At 34.7% G+C, this 27,633-nt stretch overlaps 1 protein-coding gene across 1 annotated transcript in view; it reads left to right on the forward strand.

Annotated features, from left to right (window-relative positions):
- LOC148948434 (SOSS complex subunit B1) overlaps positions 1-27,633 on the forward strand; it is a 71,211-nt gene that overhangs the window by 22,171 nt on the left and 21,407 nt on the right. The window contains 1 exon segment of the mRNA XM_089093928.1: positions 14,029-14,138. Within this exon segment, the coding sequence (XP_088950054.1) occupies positions 14,029-14,138 (110 nt within the window).

Raw genomic sequence — 27,633 nt, forward strand, 5'->3', positions numbered from 1 at the left:
GATCGGAAACGTTGGACATGAATTTTAGATAGAAATAATGGGGATTTGTCAATATCTTTAACACCAATCCCAGAATCAAAATCAGAATTGTATCCTAGCCCCTGAACCAGTAACTGTCTACCACCTTTGTGAGTACGTCTCTATAATATTTTTTTAATTCGATATATTTCCCTAGCCTTTTTAACTTTTCGCAATTCAAAGTCATAAAACCCGCTGAGAGTCTGCTTATCTTTAGCATCACGCAAGAAATATATTATAAGCTTTGAACCTGAGATATTTGTCACTTTAAAAAGTTCCGTGGCCCATAAGCAATTCCTCTTTTCAAAAATATTGGCTGCTATATTAACTCAAATGACATCACGAACATTAAATATATTTTTCTTCTTCTTGAAAAGTAATTCCTCGGCATACTGTTTAAAAATGTTGTAAATTACATAATTATCAGACTAATGGACTTCCGTTGGCGAATTGTCAGACATTGATCGTTGGCATTGGTTATTATAAATCAGAATTATTTTATGTATATCATGTAGAAGAGTCGAAGTATATTTTAATATAAAATATTTTTAAATTAAAAGTCAAGTAGTTCTTATTAATCATTTAACCATTGGAGCCCTTATAGAACTGCGACCAATATAGTGCAGTGTTTTATGTTTCTTTAGTACTTTTGCAACAAGCCTATTAACAAATTCACTGCCGCAATCCGATTGAATTTTTTTTATATGAATCCTGTTCGAGAATACTTACAAAGCCATGCTTAAATTCAACACCTTTCTTTGATTATAATGGAATTGCAAATATATAACGACTATTAAACCTGATTGCAAGTAAAATATCATTGTTCCGTTTATTGTGACGACTTTGAAGCTCAGCTCAAGTCAGAATGTATGATTGAATTATATGCAATTGGTCAAAGGCTTTATTTTTTCGATATTGATTGGAACGAAGTATATGATTTCTATGCAGAGTGTAACTTTACTCATTTTGTAGATAGTCTTGTAAATTTTTAGTGTGAACACAAGTGACTTCGGTAAAAGTGGTTGAGAAACGTAAACTCCCTGCTTCAACAGAATTCTCAAAAGTACATTTCAGAGCATCATGCATTGTGTACGCAAGAATGATGTGTAACGGTCACGTCCCTAATGTTGGCTGGCTGTTGGTGGTGGTGGTGGTGGTGATGTTGACTGGTTTTATCTTCAATTGTGTCTATCTATTAGTTGTGGTCTTATATTATCCAAAATTGATTTCAAACATTCTTCTTCTTTAATTTCATTTTTTAATGTTGTCAATGTTGATGATGATGATGATGATGATGCATGTGCATTTAATTTTCTTAGAATTCGTCCATTGCCAATAAGACTTTTGGGGAAGTTTAATGTATTTAGAAAGTTGTATAGATAAGTGTTAAATGATAATAGTCCTTTACGATTTGTAACCATATCATAGATTAAATCAAGTAGATTTTAGCTCTTACCCAAAATTATAATCCCTTCCCCATTGCTCTCAACTTGAATGCAATCTTGACCGCTTTCCAAGAGATATGCTAGGAGTCGTGTACTTTGTTCACGATATGATTGGGGGCTTAGATTTAGGGATTTAAAAAAAAATTAATACAAATACTACTTCGTTAATTTTGTCCCAGCAGACTCGTTAGGTGATGATTCTTTTTTGGGATCAGCAGCAGCAGCAGCAGCAGTGGGCTTCAATAAATAGGACTTGTGTACGTCCACTCCGTGAAGTGCATATTGAAGTAAAAGCAGTTTTTTTATCATCATCAATATTTTCATTGTCAAGGAATTTACTCGGATTGTCGTCAAAGTGTTCGACGGGTGAGAGAGCGAGCTCTATTTGAGTCAATTTACAGGGCTTTGCCGTTCTCTCTCTAGAAAAAACTGTTTTCAAGTCCTGCAATCATTGGCATTAGAAGCGCGAAAAAGCTAAAGCCCACTTGAAGATAACGTTTTCTATAGTAATACTTTTATTCCCTTTGATAGACCCAAGTACGTACAATGAAGCAAAGTTGCTTTACCTGCTTCTAAGATACATGTTACAGTTGAATATTCAAATCAATTAAATTTCAACAAGGTTTTAATATTGTATTAATGAGATCGTTGTCAAAACCATGCTTGAGCATGGCCTTTCTAAGTGATGATTTTAGAGTGCTTATAAGTGAAAACTAATATCTTTTTTCTTGTAGTATATTGAGTGTCATGATAACAACTAATAGATGTTTTCGGTGCTCACAGGGAGATATACTGTAATTTCATGGTCAAAAATATCTGTGACCACACCCAGATCGTTGGGTGTATTTTGATTAAGATCCAATAGGATGTATACGTATGGCTTATTAGTTGCTTGATTATAGTCTAATAGTAGACATTCGTAATTTTCTACAAAGATTGTTTTTTTAAGAGTTCTGCGCAGGTTAGAACAACGAACAACTCTGTAGATTATATAATAGATGCAGTTCAATGCAAGTGTTTGCATAGATTTGCCCTGATGAAAGAGATTGTTTAGAACCAGAGTAACGGATGTCTGCTCATGATGAAAGCGAACAGTGAATAGCTGTACAGTTTCATTGAACCCTTGTTCAATAGATATACCCAAGTCATCCATGTTTAGCGAAGAGCGGTGTTCAATAATGTTAAAGACTTCAAGTCCCTTATTTAATTGTATCTGCACCAACCCCGTAGTGGCAACCGAGTATATTATAACACACGACTCTTACTAAATAGTTTAACAATAGTAGATTTTTTTCGACTTTTTTACAAACATTTTATCTTAATTTTTAGTTATTTTATTTAATAGTGTGGTTTTTCCCGATATTGACGATCCACACAGAATAAATCTGAATTGTGTTTTAAATTGATGCATGGTCCCGTCAAAAGTTCACCTAGGCAACTAACTGTAGACTTTAGCTGTATAATGACTGAATAATTTCCCCATTACTACTCTATTCAAGAATAATAATAATAATAATAATAATAAGACTAATAAAGAATAATATTATATTTTATTAAACATAAAAAAGTAACAACACTTTAAAAAAATACGACATTGAAAAAGTCACATTAAACATGAAAAAAATACACCTTTTTAATTTATTTATAATAAAAATACATAATTTGCATACCCACTAGAAAAAACACTTGAATGAATACACTTTTTTCTTTTGTTTATTTATAAAAAAATACAACATATATTAGAATAAAGCACTTGAAATAATATCACTTTTATTTAAAACTCTTTAAATTGGGGGATCCTTCCTCCCCCCGGGGGCAGCCGCTGTGGTAGCGAGGGGCGAGCCAGGAAGTGCCGGGCGCCGGGAAGCGGGGGCCCCCGGCCGCGGGCCCCGGCTGGGGCTGGCAGTGAATACATTACCTTGATCTGCTTTGCACACACACACACACACACACACATTGAAAATTTAGTGTGATATAGAATTAAAAAGAATTAAAAAACACTCCAATCACCCAAAAAACCTCCCACCCGATTTATACTTTTTTTTTTAATGAATTTAAGTTAATTTTTTTATACCGAGTTGTTTTATTTAATATAAAAATTAGAAACTGTCTTAAATTAAATAATTAACATACTGTAGTAACTTCAAACCAACTACAAGTATATAGACATTATCCGATAAGGCAGACCAGACGTTTTTCACAATTCTAAATATGTATTTTTTAACTTGGAAAGTGCGAATTGCCATTACTTTCACCCTTTGCACTAAACTAAGGTCCACTCAGTTTCCATAGAAAAACAGTTCGAAATTATTTTTTAAAGAGCGTGTGGGTACCCTATTGGCAATCTTTTTTATATCCTTGCCGTGATTTTCCAAACAGTATACTTTTAGACCCGGAAACACACAAGTGTATATCAGATCGCCGCCTATTTGATTTTGTAACATTAAAAATAGATTTTAGGGGTGATATTTAACAAACTAGGGGTAAAAGAATTCCCCCCAACTAGTATAGTACATTTATGAGCTTATGTACTCGCCGTTTTCCAAACAACTCAAAAGAGTTTCAGTGTTGAATTTTATCAGGAGTGAATCAGTGTCCCCGTAATACATTTGAACTTGTCTTTCAATCAGCCACTGTACCTTACATAAATTGTAATAAACTGACAACATATTTTTCTTTGATATTTGATTTATCGCAATTCTACCCGCAATATTTTCATTTAATACAATGTTTGTTTTATTGTGCTGTCGGAACACCACAGTAGAGTCTATGATCATGGAAGATCGGAAGTTTGGATCCGAACAGAGTCGAGCACAATCGTAGGGGATGATTAATATGTCACATCAACTTATATGTTGTACGCCCTTGCACATTTAACCAAGATCTGAGTTAAAAATAAGTTCATAGACCCCTTTTTCAACTTTCATTTTCGCTTTTGAAGGATTACTGACAATGGTATCAACAAACGTTTTCATGTAAGGCTTTTGATCAAATTGGAGGGCTCTATGAATATTTTTGACCTTTAAACAATTGGACACCATCCATCTCAATAGCTCGTGATGAATAATGATATTTTGTTTTGAGTTGAGGTCGGAAATTAGTTTTTGTTTTGAAGGTACCCAATGTATACTCCCGTCCTCTACTAAAGATAATTTGTAGGGGCTCAGAGAGTCCATACCCACCGGTCTGTGTATGCGCGGAAAAACAAAGCCCTTTACCGAGTCCTGGATTTCCATAGGTTTTTCACCATTAATATCAAAAAATCGTCCCTTCGTCCCGTTCCCATAAAAACTGGCAATGTTGTTGAAATTTGAAGCACACGGATTGTCAAAAACTCTATAATTGACAAACTGTAAACAGTAGTGAGAAACTACCGATGAGTAAAGAGAGTTCATATCCAAAAAAAATGTGTCCAGCTTTTTATCAGTATGCTGTCCACTCGGAGCAGTTTTCATGGTACAATCCCTTTGAATAAGATAACCCCCCCTCCATGTTATATAAACAAAAATATTCTTATACAAAATGGCAATAAAACCTAACTATTATTTGCTGATTTTGAGTATCAAGTCCATCAACGCATGGAGGGTGAAAAAAAAAAAAATTAAATTCAATTAGGAGACCCCATCGATTTTATCCACATTCTTTAAACAAATGTTCAGCAAAGTTATTACCTCTTTTACCAAGTAGAGTTTACAATAATCCCACCCATTTTCGCACTCGTCCTGTGTCCAAACTCTCTTAGCAAATTCTTAATAGGTAGTGCGGCACTTACTTTCAGTAAGAGAATTGTAAAAGACTTCAATTTGTGGTAGTCATACCTTATTTCTCCTCGTGCCACATTTTTAATAATCATTTGAATATATAATCTTACACGTTAATAACCCTCGCATTTCCTCGTCGGGACACGCTGCTTGAGAAGAATGGCTCAGTCAAAGTTTTCTCTTGTCTGTTCCGGAATCAATATACTTAGATTTGGGGAAGAAGCATAAAGAGTCTAAAAAAAGAAACTTATTGTGACTCGTATTACCTATGTCAAGAATATTCCAAATGTACTCTAGTATCATTAGCTTTTCTAATAATTTGGGTATGCTATTATATGACAAAGGAACCATATATCCATGCCTTATATATAACCCTTCCCTGAGCAATGTGAGCCAACGCCGCAAGAACAAAAATGATGTCGTAATTGAAATGGTGTGTAAAAACAGGTACGAAATATTGTTGTCTAACGTTTAAATTGCATGATTGGTGTGTTACCCCTCTAAAGTTACTCCCTCCCGATGTAATTTCCTGCCACAAATGATCATGGTCGATCAACTTCCTCCTCCCCCATTCCCAACACCATCATCAAATTCTCCCTTGCAAACCCAACACATATTACGATTTTTAATGGCCACTATGTCATCTGGTGATAGGAGCATAGGACAGTTTGTATAGCTAAGACATGAAATTGTACCATTCACTATGATGATTAGACCAACCATTGCTAAGTACATACAGCCCTCCTCGTCACTCAACATCTCCCATATGCTCAGCACTTGCCCGACATTTCTGGAATATTGGTGTGTGTGACCTTAAAATACTCTTATTGCTTTATGTATTTTAACAGATTTTGAATTTCATGGATCGTACAAGTCTCTCAGTCTATCTTTACAATTCAAACTGATCTGAAGGCTCTTCAAGGACGTGTTTTGAAAATTATCTAAAAGTGAGGTCACTCCTTCTTTGTTAAGCGTCCTCACCGCCTGATATCTTTGGTGTTTACAGTGTTTCGTCTGGTACTTTAACTTTTAAATCTGACTAAAATTTTGAGAAACTTACTGGACAGTAATAAAAGAAAACACTCCGCTGTCTACTCTCACTTATAACCTTAATAATATTCGTAATTGGATTTAAAAGACCAATTTAATCAGAGAACGTGGTTGGGGTGTATAGAAGCCATACCCAATGTTCTGCTGATTCAATTGAAGGAACCCGTACTGAAAAAAATACACCCTTCTTATCGGAATGCTGAACCTCTTAAAATTCTGCTTAATATTGTAACACTGTGACAACAATATTTAAATATGCATTAGCTATATCAAAAATATCTATTTTTTTTAGTTTCATGGAAACTTGACTATTTAAACAATTCAAAATCTAGTTTGGGGAACTTTGAACCCACCCAACCATTAACTGCCGTTTTATACAACTTTTTCTTAGAGGCATCTATTCTAAGGGGTCTATAGGTTGCAGTTAAAAATATATACTTGATACACAGTAGCCTCGTATTGAAATAGATTCGTTATACCCCCTGACACCTCTCTAAATCTGAACTATATTTTAATTCAGTAGATCTCGCTCCCCCTTTCACGATAAAATTGTTTTTAAAACAAAATACATTGACACGTAAGGATTCAGTAAATAAAGCTACAGATAAAATACCACAATTATGGGAATTTTCACACGTCCTTTGAACACTATTAGCCCAATGTACAAAAACGGTCCCGGAATTTAATAGATGTGGGTGAATTGCCAACAAAGCTGAATGCAACTTTTCTAATCGAATAACAGTCACATTTTCAGTATAAAAAAATAGTTTTATTTATCTCTATAATTTTAAGATGAACCACTCTTCCAGAACTCTCAGTGTTTGTCCAAGAATGTTTTAAATCTTGTATGTATCTAAAGTTGTAATAGTTAAAAAATCTAGTTTTATATCCCCCGACACTAGAAAGTTTAATAGGTCAATAAATTTGGTACTGTTGACTATTTTGTGGTGTAAGACTGAGTTAGAGAGAAAAAAATCTGCCAGAAAAAATACTGTTGCTGTTGTTGTTGTACAACTATTAGTAGTAGTGATATCCTCAGTCGGTATGGATCGGTTCAAGAGCGAATGATGGATAACACCACCACTCACAGTTTGCTTCAGAGCGTTGAGTGAAGATGACGTGAGATCCCATCGTATATATTCCATGGTGCTTTGGGACAATTGACTCTGTCAGCCTATTTCTTTTTATGATGTACTTTTGTTATGAGGAAATGGTCCAGATGCGCTAGTAACATCACCTAAATGCTCCCGCATAAAACTATCTACCCTCCCCAGATACTCCAGCACGTCGCTATCATAGTTTAAGTCATCTAAGCTAGCCATGTCCCCAAATACTTCATTGAAAAAACCCTTATACAATTCCATATTCTCCAGACGTAGTGTAGCCTCATCACAAAGCACTAATGGCGGTAAGATAGTTGGTCCTGTGAATTCACATATTTCATCTCTCAATGGTGGCGATAGTAATTGATCAATAATTTGTAGAAAAAAAGGTTTTATTTATTGTATGAAATGAGCTTTGTTTAATGAATTTTAAGTATCATGCTAATTTCTAGTTATATTTTTGCGTGAATATTTAACAAGTACTATTTGTCAACATTATCCAACTAAACTCAATTCCTTCTCGAATTATTTAAACTAAATTGTTTCCCCATAATCCTTCAGAAAGTTCACATAAATACAAGATAATTATTTGTATTAAAGCGTTTTTCTAAACGTCAACTAAATTTTAAAACTAAAATGGTACACCCTCTTCCATCATAAAGATCAGACAAACACAATAGCCTAATCTGCAGTGAAGTATCTTTCTACTCTTATGTCTCATGAATATTTCACACCTTCCATGTTTACTTACCCTCCAACAGCACACAAATCCTCCTAGAATTATTTAAACTAAAAAGTTTCACCCTCCTCTCTCAGAAAGTTCAGAAAAATACAATAGACTTATTTGTAGTGAATCGTTTTCCTATTCTTAAAAAAATTCTTTTAAACTACAAAGGTACCCCTTCCTCCCTCAGAAAGTGCAGAAAGACGCAATAGCATTATCTGTAGTAACGTATTTTTCTACTCGTATCTTTCACAAATAATTAAAATGTACCATTTTCCCTTACCATCCAACAGAACCCAATTCATGCTATAAATTTTAAACTAAAAAGTTACCCCCTCCTCCCTCGGAAAATTCAGAAAAACGCAATAACCATATTTGTAGTGAATCGTTTTTCTACTCATAAACCAATTTTTTAAACTAAAAAGTTACCCCCTCCTCCCTCAGAAAGTTCAGAAAAATACCATAGCCTTATCTGTAGTAAAGAATTTTTCTAATCGTAAGTTTCCCAAATATTTAAAACGTACCATTTTTCCATACCATCCAACAAAACCCATTTCCTCCTAGCATTTTTTAAACTAAAAACTTACCCCCTCCCCCCTCAGAAAGTTCTAAAAAGCACAATAACCATATCCGTAGTCAAGCGTTGTTCTACTAATAATATAATTTTTTAAACTAAAAAGTCATACCCTCCTCCCTCAGAAAGTTAAGAAAGACACAATAGCCTATCTGTTGTGTAACATTTTTCTAATCATATGTTTCCCAAATATTTAACACGTATGAATTTTCCATGCCATCCACCAACACACTTGTCTCCCTATAATTTTTTAAACTACAAAGTTACCCCCTCATCCCTCAGAAAATTCACAAAAACATAATAGCCATAACTGTAGTGAAGCATTTTTCTTCTCTTCAAATAATTATTTAAAATAAAAAGTTACCCCCTATTTACTCAAAAAGTTCAGAAAGACACAATAGCCTTATCTGAATTTAAGTGTTTGTCTAATCGTATGTTTCCCGAATATTTAACACGTACCATTTTTCCTTACCAACCAACAGAACACAAGTCCTGCTATGAATTTTAAACTAAAAGGCTTACCCCGTCTCCCGCGAAAAGTTCACAGAATCACGATCACCATATCCGTAGTCAAGCGATTTTCTATTAATAAAATACTTTATTAAACTAAACATTCACCCCCTCATCCCTCAGACAGTTAAGAATGGCAAAAAAACCTATCAGTAGTGAAACATTTTTATAATCGTATTTTTCACGAATATTGACCTCTTACCAATTTTAAATACCCTCACACCATAATACACTTCTCACTATAATTTTTTAAACTACAAAGTTATCCCCTCACCCCTCAGAAGGTTAAGAAAACCAAACAAGTCTTATCGGTATTGAAGCATTTTTCAACTTGTGACCAAATTTTTTAAACTAAAAATTTACCCCCCTCCACACACAGAAAGTTTAAAAAAAAAACAAAAAAAAAGTTGGACAGAAATAGTTAGAAGCTGTAGGTGAAAATAATAATATTTCCAAATTAAGACTGCTTTTGAGAGCAATCCGTTTCGTCCATATATGTTGATTAATACCATCTTGGTTTCTTTTCCAGAGGGGGGTAATTTCAGGAATCCTCTTCATTAAAAAGAAGGCAAAATTTAGCATGAAAAAAAACAATCCTCTTTTTCCATTTTGTTGGATAAATGCTTAAGAGGTCAAATTTTGCCCTCCTCTTGTTTAAAGGCAAAAAGTTTATTGGTCATTAAGGCGTGATGTGCATAATGGCTTAAAGGTGCTCTAATAATCGCAGGTGGCTTTTGTATTTTAACATTTGCAAAACATCAGTAATATTTTCCTTTTGTTTGTTTGTTCAGGTTTCGAAGAGTTAAATATTCTGTATCTTAACAAAGTAAGAAGTAATAATCTTTCGGCTGCTACTCCGCTTGTCATAAAGAGCTTGCCTCTTCACAAATAGCCAATCAGATGAATCTTCCTTCTGGCTGTAATGCTTCCAAATGCGTGAGCACCCGGTTCTCGATTTTCGTCTCTTTGATGCAAATTATTCTTTTGTTTTGAAATTAAGTGAAAGTTCAAAAAACAAACATTTTCGTTCGCACAAGTTTCATTATCATTCTTGATTGTTTAAAAATTGTTACCAAAGCTACAGTTTAGCTCTCCAGTCATGAGACAAGAAGGGGTATATTTGCTAGAACTCTTGTTTTGGAAATTTTCATAAACATAGGTGTTTTCCTCTTCTTACCCATGGTGAAGTTATTTATTTATTCTCGCGGTTGGTCAACTCTGTCAATATGGGCCTTGCAATTTGTTTAAGTTCGTTCACCTATTATTGGTTCCTGATGTGCGCTTTGGATTAAGAAATTTACATGTGTGCTTTTCATTTGCTTTTAGGATATTCAAATTGATAATTTCTGCATTATGGCTTATCTTTCTCTAGCTTTCGACTCACTTTGCGGGTTTATTTTTACAGGTTAAAATTTATCTCGCGTCTGTTTTTTTTTTTTTTTCAATTTCGATCTCTCGGGCAAAAACTGGTTGATTAGATAAAGATTATGTCTTTGTTTTTTTATAATGTTGTTTTATTTTTTTTTTCTATTAGGTAACTCCTTTTTGAGTAAGATTGCATGGCGATTATGTATGTATGTCCGTATAACACTATTGGTTATTAAACGGTATTTACTCTTGCTATTTGGTTAAAATTTCTAATGCTCTGTCTTAAAGTCTGGGGAGCTTTTGCCCTCTTATTTATTTTGTTCAGGTTTACAATGACTTGAATGTAGTTCCTTTTATATTATGTTATGACTCTAATATGTTTCAAAATGGAGGGCTCGGTCAAGTTCACCTGTTGTGTGTATGTTTAATTTATATTTTACCCCTTAGGTACGCGTTTTTACTATACTAGCGCTTGTTTGTGGTTCTTTGTCAGAGGCTAAGTCCCCCTGAAATTTGAATTTACTAGTAAAACGTTTTTTTTTTTTGGGGAAATAAAAAATGAAAGTGTACTCACATTGGAAATTGACGAATCCATTGTTTTCAAAGTTAATAAAATGTAATGTACTATAATCAATGTGTTAAAGCATAATGAAACTTGGAATGTAGTGTATGAACATTTATAGGGTTTTTGCTTGAGTACATCATACGTCACCAAGTTTTTTTTAAAAAAAACTACCAATCAAGTTACTGTGTATTGGACTAACCGCCGCTCTCTCTCTCTGTTTGACCCCAAAAAAATGGATCTCACCTTAGAAACCCTTCTGGTAAGACATGTAATCAAACTCTCAAAACATGGTTGTGTACATTATACTTTGCCAAGTTTAAAAAAAAAACCAACTATTCAAGTCACTCTATATAGACTAACAACCGCTCTCTCTGTGTTTGACCCCAAAAAAATGGCTTCTACCTCAGGAAAACCAGTCTGGTAAGGCAAGTACCGTTCGCAGTAATAGGTGTCTGACCCGTGGTAAGGCATATTACGAAATCACTGTTCGGATTCAGTATTGCCTTACTACTGTTGTACCAGTTTGTAACCTCTATGAAATCAATTAAGATAAAATTATGTAGCTTGGAGCTTTCTGATTTTTGGCTATCAGTACAAGAAGCGGCTAAGAGGTGGCAATACCACGTTTCTTGTTGTAACCTGTGTTTGTTTGGCTTTGGCTTCATTGTAGTTTCTGTTTGTTTTAGGCTTTAATAATAATAATATTTTATTTTTAACCGACTAGAAACAACAACAAAAAAAGACCAGCCAGAAGTAATAGCCCATCGTCCTATGTTTGGTGATGCCAAATTTTGAAGAAAATACCCTTCGCCGATCGCCCAATCTTTTAAATTGATTACAGCGTTGCCAAATTTTGTCTCGTATAACCTAAAGAACTATTGAAAATACTTTAACACAATTACTTCGGAACAGAGGAGATTCTAAGGAGTCAGACACTATTTTTAGGGACTAAACCATATCTGCTTGACTAGTAGCTCAATTTAAAGCCCTTTTTCATAATATACACTTCTTACCGCGTTTAAAAGTCTTGAATTAAATTTAGTTCTATCAATTCTACCTTTATCAGTACAAGAATATTTAGTGCCAACTGGTAAAGCTCCACGAATATTAATTCTATTTTCAGCCTTCTATTTGTGCAAAGCTGGATTTTGGGCTGTCACAGCAATAAAAGTTAGAATATCTTAAAAATTAATGTTTAATAAGAAATTCAGGTTCCCATATCCTATTTATTCTGAGATTTATGAAGTTGTGCAGTGAAAAACAAGGCCAGACATCCCACTGATAGTTTTAATAATGTTAATCATCAATCAATGTTCAGTAAACTCTTTCTTTACATAAAATTCACATTTGATTTATTTTAAACTAGCCGAACCACATTAAAGTACGCTTCAACTTCAAATCAAACCCTATTGAGTGAATTTGCTTCATCACCAGCTTCTAAAACGAAGATTATGGTTGCTGCCCAGACTCAATATAGATATTATGAAAATAATTGAAATTAGATATTTTATATTATCCAGGGAAAATAGTATATGTTTTTAATTTTTCACTGTTACATCAATAATTGCCGAGTTCTTATTAATTAAGGTTAGCAAAGTTATGTATATTTAAAATATAAAAATAAAATTATAATGGGACAGAGTTGTTATTTTGCATTTTTTTTTCTCTTGTTGTTATTCTGTTTTGTATTTTTTTTTTTTTTTTTTTTTTTTTTAATTTATCTCTATCCTCTCTAAAACAAATCTAGTTTTCCCATTTCTCAAGATGGTCCAGAACTGAAAAATTTGTGATGTATTAGGGGTGCTGTGGAAAAATATAATGTTTTTAACAAGCTGTAACCCCCCCCCCCCCCAAAAAAAAAAAATTGAGAACCATGTCTTAAATTTTAAAAGTTGATCAACATAAGAAACTAGACTTTTACTACAAAATTAAATAAATCAAAGGGTAGAATGACAAGTAGCCTACTGCATTAATTGTAGTAAGAATGCAGTAACTTTGAATCCACATTCCTATTTGCCACCAGGAACACATCAATAGTATGGCACCAAACTTATGTGTAATCCCTTGGTTTCTATACCAACAATCCTAATACCATAGGATTATAATACCATCGTAATAGCGAAGATGCAAAATATATATCTCACATAGGCTATATTGATCACACAATAATGGGGGTAAACCTGGTAGAAAAAGAATTGAGTGGTTATTCAAAATACTGAATAAAATCTTTCTAAAGCCTAAATAGAACATTGGTAATATTTTGTAAAAATATCAGTCTAACCTCCTTTAAGTATACTCTTAATATATACAAAGGAGAGAAGAACAAATAGCTGATACAGAAGAAAAATTGTAAACACTTAGCCACCACAGCACAGGAATCAACTTAAATGAGAAAATGAGAAAAAACTTAAATGAGAAAAAACGCGATTATGATTGTGCATTTTTTTAATTTTTTTTTTGGTACTTTAACCACTAAATGTTTGCACTTCTCAGTATTCCAGTTTAAGGCCGATTTCCTTATACAAACCAGAAACAATCCACACGAAATTTGACCCAATCCATTATAAGTTGACCATGCTTGATATAAACAGTCAAGGGTGTGTATAAGTGTAAGTTAATTTATAACAATAAAACTTCTCCCAAGCCAAGACCCCCCTCCTTTCCTGCATCTGTCACGGACTATCTTCAAGCAGTAGCTTGAATCTTCAGCTCAAATAAACTGTTATCCATATTTTAGGCAATGATATTGATCTCCAGAAGCATCAGTGTGAGTCAAATTGACTAAATTTGACCCCAGCTTAACCAAATAAATTTATTATTTATTTTATTTATTATTTATTATCATTGCTTGCCGTTTATTATTATTATCATTTTGTTATTTGGTATAATTAATGAAGGGTACTATTTCAGGGACCCCAAATTTGACTAAGGATGGTCACGAAGTTAGGACATGTAAAGTTGCTGACAAAAGTGGTTGTGTGAATTTTAGTGTTTGGGATGAGCCTGGCCAAGTTTTACAGGTGAGAAAAAAGAAACATAACAAAATACAGTTGGAGTAGGTTTATGCTCTAAGTGGGATTAAAGGCTACTAAGATAATAGGCTTATGACACAAAGAAATTAAGTTTATTTGTAAAAAATATTGTGAATTGTGCTCTTTTTATTTCAATTTATTCACTAAAAATCTGTGTACATAACATTTCATAGTAGATAAAATGTCGTGTATGCCTATCTGTGTTTTCTATATGCATTACTACACTATTCATCCGATCGGCAAGCTGTTCGATACAAGATCTAGCAAAGGTTTTAGATATAAATCCCCCCCCCCAATGCCCTCTTAATAATTAATCTGGGATTAGTTCTATCGTGGAAAGAATGACAAAAAATTCGATGTTCGTGTTTATTGCTTCGGTGCGTTTTTGTGTTACTTGGTGTATGGACTCAATTCTCAAGTAAAGGGGAATTATTGGAGAAATTTTTTGTGGGAGGGTGACAGGAATTTTCCGTTGGGGATTTCCAGGGGGAAGAATGGTCCGCAGGGGACTTTTACTAGGAGGGGGAGTTTTCTGTATGGGAAGATTTTCCTTGAAATTCCTTTGTTTTAAGACTGCAGCTACGCGTGACGTGTAAGCTAGTTTTATGCAAAAGAACCAATTGGATGGTTTTGTTCTTTTTACTGGCTCAAAATTTGACATAACAATAACAGATAAATAAAATTATGGTCAAAGCGTGGAGGTCATTTGTCTTCCTTTTCTGACAGACGCTTAATTTTAACATCATTTTAACGGTTTATAGGCATTAAGGAGTGTAATTTAGTTTTGCCAACATGGTACAATTGTACCATTTTGGTACAATGCGGTACAATTGATTTTTTTTTTTTTTTTTTTGGTATTATACAAGTTTTCTGGTACATTTTTGTTTTACTTACTCCTTCCACACTCGGACGCTTGTTCAACTTTAAATTTGTCGAAAATTTTCTTTTTGTTATGGCAAATTTCAACCTGCTGTTCAAATGGTACAAATTAATCTCTTGCGGTAAAATTTTAGTTGGAAAACCGGTACAGTTTATTTCAAAGCGTTTGCAACGCGGGTATAGTTTCCATATTTTCCAAGAAACTATTCTGATTTTAAGAATACAAACCGGTAGTTAAGAATCACATAACAGAGGAAAATCCAATTTAGCTCCCTAAGGATTCTGGAGAACCTTTTGACACCCTATCCCTACGAGTTCTATTGACATCTATGTTCTATATCGCCTTGTGTTAAGGTATGTTGGTGATTATTAGCCTGGAGTATAAGATGGTTTTTCTTAGGCGTCTGTCTAAGAGTTTTTTTTAGGTGTCTGTCTAACAGTAAATGAGAGATGACCTTCTTCTTGAACGTTTGAAAACAAGATAGCCTTAAGTGCATTTTTTTTTGCAATTGAGACGGCCATTTCCATAAAAAATCTCCCGACGCCCCCCTCCCAACATAAAAGAGAAAATTGGGAACTTGCACTTATGGCATTAATATTATAGGATGGGGGGGGGGGGTTGAGGGGTGATTCCTGATGACCGAGTTTAGGGGGGGAACTTCAAATTAGCAAAAGCTGTTTTGAAATAAAATAAAAAAGGTATCAATAATGAGCAGGAATTAAAGTTAATGATAAGGTCAAATTTTAAGCAGTCAGAAGTTATCACAAATATGAATCGGACTATCCCATCCTTCTCCCAGAAAGCTTTAAATAAAAAAAGAAAAAAAAACAAGAAAACGAGGGTGAACAAGAAAGTGGAAAATAACGAAGCGAAAAGACAAAACAGATATTTTGGCAAGGACTTACCTTGGACTTTTGGCAAGTACTAAGGGCACTGAGGACGGCCAAGCTGTCCTCAGTGCAAGAAAAACAAAACTTTTGAAGTGAACATTAACAAAAGAGAAGAAACACTTAAACAAACAAACAAAAAACCAACCTTGGTTAATAAAAGACTATTGATAAATTAGACTGGGCAAAATTTATCTCTTTAGCTATTAATGCAGCTTTTCTACTAACCCGATTTTTTTTTTATTACGATCAAATAAGTTTGGTTTAAAATGACAAAGAATATTACTTGATGACTTTGCATTAAATTATCGTAAATTGGTTTTGTAGAAAAGTGGCTGGAGTGTCATTTGTGCTTTAGATAAATTTGGGTATATTATTAATAGTCTTTTTTTTATCAGAACATTTGAATATACAAAGACTAATCAAGTTTTCAGAAAAAATGGCTTCTTTGATAATCAGTTTAGTTTCAATATTTCAAAGAGACACAAATAAGAACCGGTATGTCCTCTCCTCCCTCAAAGTTTTTGACAAAAACGATAAAAATGCAATAAAAATAACAAGAATACGACAATGATTTTCAGCCTGTGGAAAAACCAGAACTAAAAGACAAAAACAAATATTTCGGCAAGGACCTTTGCCAAGTTGTTCTCAGTGCTCAAAACAAAACAAAAAAAGATAAAAACTAACTCAAAAGGCTAACCTATTTGTGAATAGTCTTTTATTAATCTTTTTTTTCTTTCAGCGTTTCTTCAACTTTGTTAATTTTCACTTGAATAGGTTAGCTTTCTGAATTAATTTTTATCTTTTTTTTGCTTTGTTTTGAGCACTGAGGGCAACTTGGCGAAGGTCCTTGCCGAAATATTTGTTTTTGTCTTTTAGTTCTGGTTTTTCCAATGGCTGAACATCATTGTCGTATTCTTGTTATTTTTATTACATTTTATCTTTTTTTTTGTTTTGTTTTGAGCACCTTTACACTGGCTGAAAATCATTGTCGTATTCTTGTTATTTTTATTACATTTTTATTGTAATAAAAAGAAAAAGGAAATTTGCTAGGGGAAGTTTGCGGAAAGACTCGCTCTCTGCTTCCAATGCATAGATATATGTAATTTAACCACGAGTCTCAATACATTTTGCACAACATTTTGAGAATTTGCTAAACCGAGCAAGAGTTGCAGGAAGAGATATAGAGGAAAATGAAAAAGTGTGTAATACCTTGGATGTGAAGGAAGATTTGTTTTGTAAGGAAAAGGTAGTGACAGTACTAAAAGGATTAAGAAAAATAATAAGTCTCCAGGTGCTGATAGGGTGGTAAACGAGTTTCTTAAATATGGTGGCTTTGAGGTTAGAAATAAGTTATTGAAGATAATTAATATGATTTTTGAAAAAGGGGAAGTACCTAAAGATTTTAGGAAAACCTTAATTAAGCCACTTTATAAGGAAGGTGATAAAAGTTAGTTTGGTAATTGTAATTTTAGTGAGTTTGGTAATTGTAAAAGTGAGTATTGTAATTATCGAGGCATTAGTCTAGGTTTCTGTGGGTTGTAAATTACTTGGTAATATGATACTTTTTAGACTGAAAGATGCCATAGACAAAGTTTTAAGAGAAGAACAGTTTGGTTTTAGAAAAGGTAGAGTATGTGTCGACCAAATTTCCACTCTTAGGTTAATAATTGAGAAGTGCCTCATTTGTCAAACACCTTTGGTCTTCAGTTTTATAGATTATGAACAAGCGTTCGATTCTGTTGATAGAAGAGCTTTAGTAAAGGTTTTATCCTTGTATGGTATACCAGACAAATACATTAAAGTGATTAGTGCTAATTACGAGAATAACACTGCTGCGGTTAAGGGAGGAAATGAGGTTAGCAGCTGGTTTTGCATTAAATCAGGAGTTAAGCAGGATTGTATTCTATCCCCCTTTATATGGATTATTTTCATGGACTTTGTCTTAAGAGCACAGGAAAGGCAATTGAGGGAAATCAACAATTTTCCTCAAAGGCTAGAATGTCATTTGCGCTTTACTGATAGCAATCTAAAGCTATATTTTGGAAAGTGCTTTGTTTTTGTTTTTTTTTTTTTTTCGTCATAACGATAAAAAAAAGACAATGCGAGTTTCCAGGAAAAAATTAAAAAAAAAGCTAAAAACATATTTGTCATAGTTAATTTATTTATTTATTCAAAAATGCGTAAGCTTTACCAAGCTTAATAAATTGTTACTATTTGAAAAGGTCGCCTTTTTTGTCAATGCGTCTTCCTTCTAATCCCATTTCTTTCAAAAGAATACAAAATTTTTCATGCTAAGTATAACTTTATAAAACATTAGTCAGCAATTTCAGAAGCAGTTTGTTTAGAAATTTTCAGTAAAGCACCAATGTCACTTCACACTTTAGTAAGTTTTGAGAGAGGCAGTAGACCAACATAAATTGTAATTAATATTTTTTATTAGTTTTTTTTCTGTTTTATGACTATTTTTGTTCGTTTCAGGGCTTAATTCCGCTCTGTTCTTATGTTGAAAACAGTTTTTCAAACGTTTTAATGTAATTTATGTTAGTTTTTTTTTTCAAAATACTTTTTTATGTTAACTGCTTGAAGACTTCCATTAAAAAGTAAGTTTTGGAGGAAAATTTCCATTTTGGTGCAAATTGCATATAGAAATAAATTTACATTTCCTTGTAGTTGTTGTGCAGTAATCTTTTAATATAACCTCTCGCCAAATCTTGGGTTTTTAGATTCTTCAAAAATAAATGCTAAGCATCAAATTGAAAAATTCTTGAATACCAGCGTTGATGAAGACTGGACTATTTCTGACATTTTTCTTAATTCGTTTTGGTTTTTGATTTACATATTGCAACATTTACCTTAAAATGCTGCTGGTGCTGCGGTGAGTTGTTGGTAGTAGTGGTAGTCCTCGTGAATCCTTAAATACTAACTTAGAGAAAATCAAACACTCTTTTTAAAACATGTGATTAATATGGTTCTCCTCTATCCCAGGTTGTTTATCAACAGGCGAAGGAATTCTCACACACAATTTGGATGAAGATAAAATACTGTTTGTAAAATATCTAATTAACGTGTTTTGACTTTTAACTCCTAAATGGTATAAGTAGCCTCAGATTTGTAAAAAAAAAATTTGCGCTTACAAAATATGGCACTAAGGAGTTTACAAATCTGTTTGTACGGCACTTAACGGGATGTTGTATATTTCTCATGCCTAGTAATTCTGCTAATTTGTACAGAAGGTGGAAAAACAGATCGGTGCTTCTCGTTGGCTAATAGTGTTTTCCCAAATTTGATTACTAAATCATATATTCGAGCGATTAATTTGGGCAAGTTCAAGAGCACTTTCATAGTTGCCGAAGCGGGGTCCGAGTATTATTTTAATAGTACGTGTTTGAACATCTTCTAGGTCTTCTGACATGTAAGCAGTGTTTTGAGTTTTGGGGTCCCGAATGAGACGACAATGCTCAAAGGTAGGCCTGATGTAGATTGTATACGCAAGTAGGAGTTGGCGATCAGAGAAGCCCAACCTACGCATACTTGTTAAACTCTGGATTGAGGAAGTAACCTTTGCGTGCAATATGATTGACCATTTTATTGACATTGGGTGATGAAGTCCATGAAGAGAGTTGGGTGAAACTGCTGTTTTGCTACCGCGTTCCGGACTATGTACTTGAGAAGTGCAGACAAATCGTCAACGAACTTAAAACGCTCTTTGAATTCTGCAAGGGTTGAGTTGATGACGGCAGCACCATGGACAAGGACTTCGACGTAAAAACTTTTTGTTCTCTGGATCCATCTTAGGTCTATTTACAGATGGAAACTGCGATTTTCTAGGATTTTGTGTTTCAAAACAGTGATTTTTTTAGGGCAGTACAACATCTTCGTCAGTGTTGCAACGTTGAATAGCTGAAATATATCAGCAAAACAAATTGATTAAATCAGATCACGTTTATCATCCTCAAAAATAACAACTTGTTGATTCCCAAAGATAACAATCAAAGGGAAATTATACCATCTTAGACTGTTATATACCTTATATTTTTCGTTGACTTTTCACCCATGTTTCTTTTTTCTATATTTGGCATTCACTACTACCAAAACTGCATAACTGCATATGGAGCTCTTATTCATTAGAAACTGAATGCCCCACTTTTTTTAATATTTTAAGAGATATATGGTAGTGTAAGTTTCCTCTTAACCAATCAAAAACTCAGATTTCAATTTGGCTGCCCTTGGTGATTTAAATGAAACGCCATTTATGGAAACTGTACTTTGTTTATTTTGATTCTATGGGCATCCATATTGCGATCCCGACCAAAGGAGGTGGGAGAGGGAACGTTCAAATTCGTATTATTATTATAAAAAAAAATGTACAAAACCAGCAAAGCGCCATAGCCTATTTTTAGTTCTTAGTTAATACTTGAACTGTATATACAAACAAAGAAACTAGTCAGGTTAGGTCGATTCTATCTTAAATTCACAGAAATTAAAATACTGTATGACATAATTACACTCATACTTCAGAAATATAACATTGCTTAAAAGCGGTAACGAAATTTTGCTCGCATCTCACTGTAGTTTGGGATCAGGTGCCGCTTGGGGAGGGGGGTTCTTAGGGAATGATAAAACGGGGGAAGAATATTTCAGCGAATTAAAAAAGGGACAATCCAGAGGTTTTGACGACCTTTTTTTACTGTCGAACAAAAAGAGTTGATGGCGGAACATTTGCACTATCGACTAAAGGGGACCGGAGACGTTACGTACTTCAGACCAAAAAGGTACCAGGAAGGGTGCGGACTTGCTGTTGATCAAATGGGAGGGCGATGGATCGTGTGCATTATTAACCCAAGTGGGGTCGGAGACAGAGTATACGCAATTCTGGCTAGATAATGCTAGAGACGGTGCAGACTTAACGTTGACCGAATGAAGTCGATGATAGTGCATGCGTAGTGTTTATCAAAATGATTCAGATGTGAAGTTTGACGCACTGTCGACCAAAGGAGGTCGTAAACCGAATGTGAGAACTTTTTACCAAAGGGGTTTTGAAACGAAGCGCGCGCACTGTTGACCCAAGGGAAAAAGACACCGAGCACATGCACCATCGACTCAAGGGCTATCGAATAGTTACAAGAGCTATCGAATAGTTAATAGTTACAATAGTTACAAAAAGGTAAACTGTGCTTATATTTGTGAATCTGGGGTGAAACAGCTGAAGGAGGCTCGGGCTGAAAGGTTTACATTCATAAAGATGAAAATTTTGTCGGATTCCGGTGCTATAAAGCCTCTGCTTTATATAGGTTATTTACATAATTTGAGGCCCTTACCTCTCGGACCGTACTTATCGTGTCACTCATGAACGCGCTTTTTTTATCTTTCCTCTGTTGTAATGAAAATAGTTGCATTAAAATGCGTTGTAACGACAATTGGGGCGACCAGAGGACATGGGGCTTTGAAGAAATATCAGGATGCCCTTTTATTGGTTTTAGCCCTAAAAAGATCAATATAACTCAGAATTCACGATCGATTTAGCCATTTCCCAGCTTCTTATGACTATCCGTCGTTCACGATGACATATAGCTCTTAACAAGACAACCATGTAGGTGATAGTCTCTCCCCCATTGAATATATATGCATATAATTTATACTCGTTTTTTTTAATGTTGCTTTTTCATTCTCTTTGAAAATGTTGATTATAGAAATTGCGCAAAACATACACTTTTCAGTCACGTAAGGGCTCAAAAAGACAACAAGATTCTCGTAGTTACCTCCTCAATCTTGCGTACAGATCTGCTGCTGACTCAGAAGCTGTGGAGGCAAGTTTTTCTGCACAAATTCATGTGCGAAGGTCTTCTATGGAGGGGTTAGTCGGTTAGATTACCCCTCTTCCCGCTAGAATATGGATAATTCCCGGATTTTCTTCAAAATATGAAAATGTCTACTTCTAATTCTATGGCACACATGGAAGAGAGAGGGTACCGAAAGCTTTTTCCTGCAAGACGAGGGAATAAATGAATACCTTAATGAAGCGTTGTATTTTTTCCGAGTACTAATATATTTTGTCCTTTTAAATATGCTTATCACCAAAGGGGTTGTAAATACCTGCTTGCCCCATACCCCTTCCTCATGTGTTGATTGTGTTATGGTAATGAGTTATCAAATAGTTCGTGGAAACGAACTGTAAGTAAGGAGCAACCCGGCTCAATAGTAACCGAAACTTCAAAAAACGGTATTTTGATACCAATAGATAGCCTACATCAAAAGAATTGAATTTTTATGCTGATTTAAAATATATAAGTTTCATCAAGTTTAGTCTTACCCATCAAAAGTTACGAGCCTGAGAAAATCTGCCTTATTTTCGAAAAAAGGAGGACACCCCCTAAAAGTCATAGAATCTTAATGAAAATGATATTTTTCTTTTCAGGGGTGATCGTATCGACCCAGTGGTTCTAGAATATCACGAGAGGGCTCGTTCGAACGGAAATTAAAAGCTCTAGTGCCGTTTTTAAGTGACCAAAAAAATTGGAGGGCAAATAGGCCCCCTCCTGGGGCGGATCCAGGGTTTTTAAGAGGGGGGGGGAATAGGGTGATCCGATAAACTTTCGTTATGAACAAGTTTAATTAACGCAAACTTGCGTTAATTAAGTAAATTACACTACTTTAAGCTATGTTAGGGAGGGCGCGCTCCCTCGCCCCCCTCTATATCTGCCACTGGCCCCCTCCCACGCTCATTTGTCTCCCAAAGTCACCGGATAAAAATTTTTAGATAGACATTTTATTCAGCATAGTCGAAAAACCTAATAACTATGTCTTTGAGGACGACTTAATACCCCACATTCCCCGGGGGAAGGGCTGCAAGTTATGAACTTTGCCCATTGTTTACATATAGTATTGGTTATTGGGAAGTATACAGATGTTTTCAGGGGAATTTTTTCTTGTGGGGGGCCGGGGTCGGGGGTTACGTGGTAGGATCTTTTCATGGAGGAATTTTTCATGGGGGAAGAGAATTCTTCCATGAAGGGGGCGGCAGATTTCCCAGCATTATTTAAAAAACGATCAGAAACTATAAAAAAAACATGTTTTTTCAAGTGAAAGTAAGAAGCAACATAAAAAGTTAAAACGAACAGAAATTAATACGTGTATGAGTGGATTTTCCCCCTCGTCAATACCTTGCTCTTTACGCTAAAGTTTTTTTTTAGTGCTTTCAAAAGAGCTATTTGTTCTAATTAAACGGCTTTTTTGTTATCCAACGTCACCTTTTCATCTTCACTTATTTCTAGCCTTAGTGACTTAGTCTTCTTAACATTAATTTTCTAACCTATTCTAGCACCCTGAACACGCAAAGCCTTTAAAAGTTCATTCACTTCGCTCACACTTTCATCTATTAGAATAGAATATGATTTATTGACTAAAATAGCACAAAAGCTAGCATAGGCACGTCAGAATTACCATAACAAAACAAATGTTATGTGATAAACATAAAACAAAAATTGAATCAATAATAAAACAGATGTCAGGGGATAAACATAAAACAAAAGTTATATCATTTATTAAAATAGGAAACAAAATAGGGGACAAAAGATTTTTTGTACCTCATGGTCAACATTTGGGGATACAGGTCCAGTTGGGTATTTGGAGCTCTAAGAGCATTGAGCCTTGTATTAGGAAGAGTTGGGGGATTTTCTTTAAAGGGAGGGAGAAAACGTCGATGATAGTCAGAATTAAGGCACTTGAGACCAAAGTTCATGGTAAGGATGTGACGTCGTGATTCCAATGTAATAAGTTCAAGTCTAGCCAAACCTTCATTGTATGTAGTATACTCTGTCCCCGTGATAATTTTTATGGTTGTTTTTTTAATACTTTCAATTTTAAAACATTGGTCTTTGGTCAGCCCGGGGTGCCAGACAGGGCAAGCATATTCCAGACAGGGTCTTATATAAGAACAATAAATCTTTTTAAGGTTTTGGATTGATATGGAGAAACGTTTGAGAAGAGAGAAAGCTTTAAGGAGAAAACAACCTGACTTAAATAAGTGGGAAATCCATTTAAGGTCGTTGTCCAACTGCACACCAAGCAGTTTAACAGTATTTAAATTTGGTATGCAAAGGTAATTATTGATAGGGGGTATATTTTTTTAAAAAGAAAATAACATGAAACTGCTTTTGGTTATGCTTAAGTTGAGTTTAACATTGTCAAGATCATTCTTTAAATTGTTAATTAGTGAATCGAGTCTAACATTCAAAGTATTAGATGTTTGACAAAGGTTCAGTAATGTCAAATCATCCGAAAATTTAAAATAGTTGTCAAAACTTGGTAGAACATTATTAAAAGCTATTAAAAATGCTAAAGGACCTAACTTAGTCCCTTGAGGTGCACCACAGGAAATCGAGGAAAATTCTGATAAATCCCCGTTAGGGAGGACTAATCATTGCTCACGGCCTGACAAAAATCTAGCTAACATACGTAAAAAAAAATCTCTTGCCCCTAAAGCCCTTGCATTATCTATAAATGTCTGATGATCCAAATTGTCGAAGGCTTTTCTAATATCAGCAAAAACAGCCTCAACGTAGGAATTATTCAACTCAAGATGTTTGAAAATAGTATCAAATATATAAATTAATCAATGCGTGGTGCTATGATTCGGCCTAAAGCCAAACTGATTTGGGTTGATTTTATCATGAGTATCGTCAAAAAGGAAATGGTAAATAAAATTTTCAAAGATTTTAGAGAAAATGGAGGTTTTTGATATTGGTCTCAAGTCAGAGGGAACTTTTGGGGTCTTAGTTTTCGGTATAGAAGATATAATAGCTCGTTTAAAACACACTGGAAAAATACCATCTACAAAACATTGGTTAAAAATAACAGTTAGAGGTACACTTAAATACTGGTCACATTCTACAATCAATTTGGTAGGGATATCACCTGGGTATACTGACTTATTTGTATCAAGAGTTTCGAGTTTAAGTTGAGTCTGATGAATTTCAATCACAGGAATGTCACTCACTGCACTGTTGGTCAGCATATGTTGGAGTGGCGGGTGAATTTTACAAATTGAAGCAAAATGATCATTTATGACATCCGCACCCACTGGGTCATCATTACTGTCCAGTAAGAAAAATTTTGAAGAGACCTTTCCCATGAGATCTTGGACACTTTTGTGGAATTTCGTAGGGTCCGAATACAGTAACATATTGAGGCCGTGAGCGTCGTGCTCCGTCATTGCTTTAAGGATTTTGCTGACAACGATGTTTTTAAATTTTCGAAATTCTTAGAAAAATTCTTTCTTAAAGACTTTATCTCGTTAATTTATTAGGTACAAAATTTTTTTATTTATCCACAGTTTGCAATTAGACTTGTGAGTAATATTTTTTACTGGAAAGGTGTCACAATATAACTGGAAAAGTTCTTCTGAACACTTAGAAGCCATTTCATTACCATTGGTAAGACAGGATATTGGCCCAAGATTTGGAACTAAGTTTTAATTTGAAATGGGCAACCTTCTCGTCAGTAATGGGTCTATAAGAGTAACTGATAAATTGCTTAGGGGGAAAGGAAGATAAGGGGGTCCAAAAGATGCATAGATGGTCACTTACCCCTAATGGGGGGGGGGGGCCACTTTGGGGACACAATAGTAATCTTCAATGTTGGTAAAAATGAAGTCTAGGGTTTTATCACCGCGTGTAGGCGACTTGACCACTTGATCAAGGCTAAGATCAGAGCTAAGCTACTTTTAAGCCACTTTTCTCTAGCTCATTAAAATCACCACATAATGTAATTGCAGCATAAGGATGCTTGCAGCGAATTCTGTCAGTACAAAATTGCAGATATTCCGTCAGCTCCTTCTTAAATCCACTACGAGGAGGGTAATAAATAATACAAAAAATCAAGCAAGATACTTCTTTTGGGAGGTTTTTGGGTCTGGTCCATAGCCATAGAACTTCGGTTTTGGATTTGTTCAATATTTCGTAAAATGAAAGAATCCGATTAGGAAGGGTAGACCGACAAAAAAAACCAACTCCTCCATCATGAGATATAGAGATACCATCTTTGTCTAACCTGGTCTTAAAATGGAAAACATAATTTTGAATGGAGCAATAGTTTTCAGTTGCAGTCCATTATTTGGTCAGGCAAGCAATATCTATCTGGTTTTTGTCAAGACTAATTTGAAGTTCATCCATTTTATTTACCAGTGACCTTACATTCACTAGAAGGATTCTGGGAAATGTGTAGGAGGAGCAGCAATGTATCAAACTAGGGTTTCTTGATTTGTTATTGTAGACTTGTTGTAAGTTCTTGGGTACATTTGGTGTCAATAACGGGACTGAGGAGATGGACTAATTTGGTGATTTAAATGAGAAGTAGCTGGAATGTAATATAGATGTCTTCTGAATGGGTTTGTTTGGTGCTGTTGATAATTCGGATTCCTGTCGCTATTGAGGGCTGGTGGGAACAGTGGGAGAGATACATACACGGGAGAGAGTTTGACAGTTGATGATAACTCTATCTTGTATTATTAAAAAGTTTTTTGAATGCGTCATAGCCATGATTCAAATGAATCCGGTCACAACCAAAACAACGACCACTTCCAAACTTAAAACAAACTTTCTGGTGTAATAGTTGGCAGTCAGAGACCTTACACTCACCTCCAACATTAAAACTCTTGCAAACATGCAGATATTTACATTTTTTGCAAATATCATTCCAGGCAAATTTGCATACACCCTTATGTGTAGTCAGTTCGTGACCGCTTATCTTGATTGCCTTGACCTTTAGTTCGCATTCATTAGTATTCAACTTCATGTTTTCCAGGTCAGATGAACTCTTAATTATGTTATCCCCAAGGTAACTGAACTTTTGAAAAATACAAGTTTGTTTCATCACCTCTTTGTTACAGGAAACAATTGCATATTTATCCGGGTGGGATTTGTTAATGATAATTTCCTGATTTTGATCCTCATTAACATCAGACGACTTTGGAGGGATTTAATTTAGACGTGACCTAAGGTCTATGATTGCAGATATTTCCTTGCTTATTAATTCTAATTTATCTCGCATTGCTATAAGCGAAAGAAGTGATAAGTCCGATAGAGGATTAGAACAACAATTGCCACAAGTAGTAGTTTCAGTCAGGCAGGAGGCATTAGATTTGTTGGCTTCGAGGTGGTCATTATTACTTGGAAGGTTTGGAGCTAGAGGGGGCGGTCGAATTTCCATCACAATGTTCGCCAGGTCATTGCCTGATAGACGACGAGGGGGAGTAATTGGGAGAGGCTGGGGTTGACTGGAATAAGTATCAGCAAAAGTAATTACCTTTTTTGGACTATCCTTTTTCACAGAACAATCTAGGCATGGCCAACTTTTAGTCCATTGGAAACGTTCAATTCCAGCACATTGTTCGTGAAAATATGATCCACAGTCATTGCATATCAAACAGTTTAACGTTGCCCTGCAGCGGCATTCGGGGCATACTCTCCTAGTCATTCTTGGGGTTTAGGATAAAATGAAGTTTAGTCTTTAATTAAGTCCAAATATAATCCTTTTAATTCACATCTGTTCAAAACTGGGATTTAATCCTTTAAAAGAATAAATATGTCTTAACAGGTCAGAGACTGAATAGCGACTGACTTTCATCTATTATGCTTACAATAGCATAATCTAAGTCCAGGAGAGTTATATAATATAAAAGTTCATATATATATATATATATATATATATATATATA

The sequence above is a fragment of the Artemia sp. Qi Xiang Cuo genome, chromosome 9, assembly GCF_049724085.1.
Source record: "Artemia sp. Qi Xiang Cuo chromosome 9, ASM4972408v1, whole genome shotgun sequence".
NCBI classification, from domain to species: domain Eukaryota; kingdom Metazoa; phylum Arthropoda; class Branchiopoda; order Anostraca; family Artemiidae; genus Artemia; species Artemia sp. Qi Xiang Cuo.